Source organism: Vicia villosa, linkage group LG1 (genome assembly GCF_029867415.1).
Source record: "Vicia villosa cultivar HV-30 ecotype Madison, WI linkage group LG1, Vvil1.0, whole genome shotgun sequence".
Taxonomy (NCBI): domain Eukaryota; kingdom Viridiplantae; phylum Streptophyta; class Magnoliopsida; order Fabales; family Fabaceae; genus Vicia; species Vicia villosa.
Genome location: NC_081180.1, coordinates 91,965,427 through 91,968,114, shown reverse-complemented (window position 1 = coordinate 91,968,114; position 2,688 = coordinate 91,965,427). Strand labels below are relative to the sequence as shown.

General features: G+C 39.8%; 1 protein-coding gene across 1 annotated transcript; it reads left to right on the top strand.

Moving 5' to 3' along the window:
- The first annotated feature begins 901 nt into the window (after positions 1–901).
- On the top strand, positions 902–2,114 carry LOC131649209 (uncharacterized). The gene is made up of 2 exons (XM_058918968.1): positions 902–1,199; positions 1,282–2,114. The coding sequence occupies exons 1-2, from the start codon at positions 902–904 to the stop codon at positions 2,112–2,114; spliced, it is 1,131 nt and encodes a 376-aa protein (XP_058774951.1).
- Positions 2,115–2,688: the final 574 nt, after the last annotated feature.

Sequence of the window (2,688 nt, the reverse complement as noted above, 5' to 3'; positions counted from 1 at the left end):
CTATATTTGCCACATTCATCAAGATCTTTGACAAATTTGAACCAAGAAGAATGCAATACACTATGAGATTTATCAGGAAATAAAACAGCAATCATACTTAAGATATATAATTTTGCATGCAGTATATTTTCCTCCTCGGTTTGTTGAGAATGTTTTTCTAATTCATCCAACTCGTCGTGTATCCATGTCAATTTTACCGAACCCTTCACCCTATCACTAAAAGGTTGTATGCCTAAAGCATCGATACAAGCATAATCGGGACCTTCGGTCTCACCTACTACAGCTCTCCCATCTACGCGGAGGCCAAACAACATATTTATATCCTCTAATGTGATTGTACATTCACCAGTCGGCAAATGAAACGTGTGTGTCTCAGGCCTCCACCTCTCAAGCATCGCAATTACAAGTTTAGAATCAACACTTCTAAAATTAATTTTGGAGACAAGTCCAAAACCGGCTCTTTGCAAGTAAGGCTTGATAGCCTCACTTGGCTCCCTATCAAATATATGATTATGTAGTCTAAACCGTTTAGAATCATCCTATAAAAAAAAGTATATCATTTTGTTAGTATATAACAGGAAAGTATGGTTATAATATATCTTACAGGAAAGCGTGGATTGCAAAGGTAAAGGCCATAGAATCCTTGTATGGAAACTGAGAGACATCTTACAATGACCTTCCACGATGGTTATTGGTAATGAAAACATATCTGTCTGGAATGATAATAGACTTGGAAACTTTACCTGCATTTTCAAACGAAGGAAGTCAGTTGGGTGATAAGATGATATTCCATCGTCTATTCTGGGCTTTTCAACCTTGCATCCATGGTTTTGCCTATTGCAAGCCAATTGTTCAAGTCGACGGAACATGGTTGTATGGAAGGTACAAAGGGACATTGTTGATGGCTGTGGCGCAGGATGGGAATGGTAACATTTTTCCAATTGCTTTCGCTATTGTCGAGGGTGAAACCAAGGATGCTTGGAGTTTTTTCCTTCGTAATCTAAGAATCCATGTGACACCCCAACCCAATCTATGCCTAATATCAGACAGACATCCATCGATTAAAGGTGCCTACGATGATCCTGCAAATGGATGGCAAAATCCTCCGTCATCACATGTCTATTGCATAAGGCATATCGCGCAAAATTTTATGCGTGCGATTAGAGACAAAGAACTACGTAAAAAACTCGTCAACATGGGTAATAGTCTGGTTGATCTTTATGAAGTAAATTTTTCAAATTCACTTTGTCGGTTTCTTGACATGTTTATTATTTGTGACAGGATATGCATTGACGGAGTCAACGTACAATTACTATAGAACCGAAATTCGTCAGACAAATAGAGATGCTATGGAGTGGATTGAAAATATCCCTAGGGAGAAGTGGGCAAGGGCGTTTGATAGAGGGCAACGATGGGGACACATGACGACTAACCTTGCAGAAGCAATGAACTCTGTGCTAAAGGCTACCAGAAATCTTCCAATAGCGTCTTTGTTTTCGGCCACATATTTTCGGATGGGAGCATTATTTGGTCAACGCGGACATGAATGGACAAAGAGGTTGACATCAGGCCAGACTTTTACAGACAAGTGTATCAAGGGGATGACTGAAGAAGTCAACAAAGCAAGCAGTCATAATGTTTACCAGTTTGACCGGGAGAGGTTCTATTTTATGGTGGCCGAAAGAATAAACCGCAACGATGGTCGTCCAACTGGTACTTACGGTGTTGATCTACGAAAGCGGACATGTGATTGTGGAAAATTTCAAGCGTTCCATTTGCCTTGCTCACATGTGATTGCAGCATGTGAAAGTATACGCCAAGACTACACCATTCACATACCCGACGTGTTCAAGATACAACATGTTTTTAAAGTCTACCAACAAAGCTTCCAGATCCTCCCACATCAAGACAATTGGCCTCAATATAGAGGGCCTACTCTTTGTCATGACGAAACTATGCGTAGGAAAAAAAGAGGCCGCCCTAACAGTACTCGGATTCGAACCGAAATGGACGACGTGGAAAAGGAAAAGAGAATGTGTGGGATATGCCGTGAAGTAGGCCATATCCGAAGTAAATGTCCAAATGTATCAGGCCCGTCCAATAGGCCTGCTTAATGTTTACTTCAACTAGCTTTATTTAATGTTTACTAAAACTAGCTTTATGAATGTAATATAATGTTTTTTTAATTGAGTTTGCAACCATCAATGACTAAAACAACATTTCACATTGAACATAACTAAAACAACATTTCACATTACTAATACAACATTCAACGACATCGAAATAAAGACCGCCACAAATAAAACAACCACACATGAAACACTTAAAACGACTTCACAGGAAACAAATAAAACATATTCTAAGAGATTACAACCATCAACACAATATCGTGTGGTCCTAGCATCATCATAAGGACACCAGCGTCATTTTTCACGGCTCTCCAAGAACGAGTTACTACTCCATTTGGGCCTTTCTCTGTGACCTGCCTTTCAATTTTCCTTATCTTTTCACCCTCGAGAATGTTATCGTCTAACCATCCGATCAAGTGCCTCTGTAGATGCTCGAAAGTTTGAGTGTTCCATAGTTTGATCTTCAACGGAGGCTTTGTTGCTGAAAAAAATAATGTTGCATCTCTCTTCATAGGTGGAAACGTTGGAAGGGGTTCCTCAGCCATCTCCAATAGTAACA

What these genes read in the sequence shown, in the direction of transcription:
- LOC131649209 (XM_058918968.1), top strand. Translation starts at nt 902, where the DNA reads ATGGCTGTGGCGCAGGATGGGAATGGTAACATTTTTCCAATTGCTTTC. An exon ending in TAAAAAACTCGTCAACATGG is followed by an intron (nt 1,200 to 1,281) that starts GTAATAGTCTGG and finishes TATTTGTGACAG; the next exon opens with GATATGCATTGACGGAGTCA.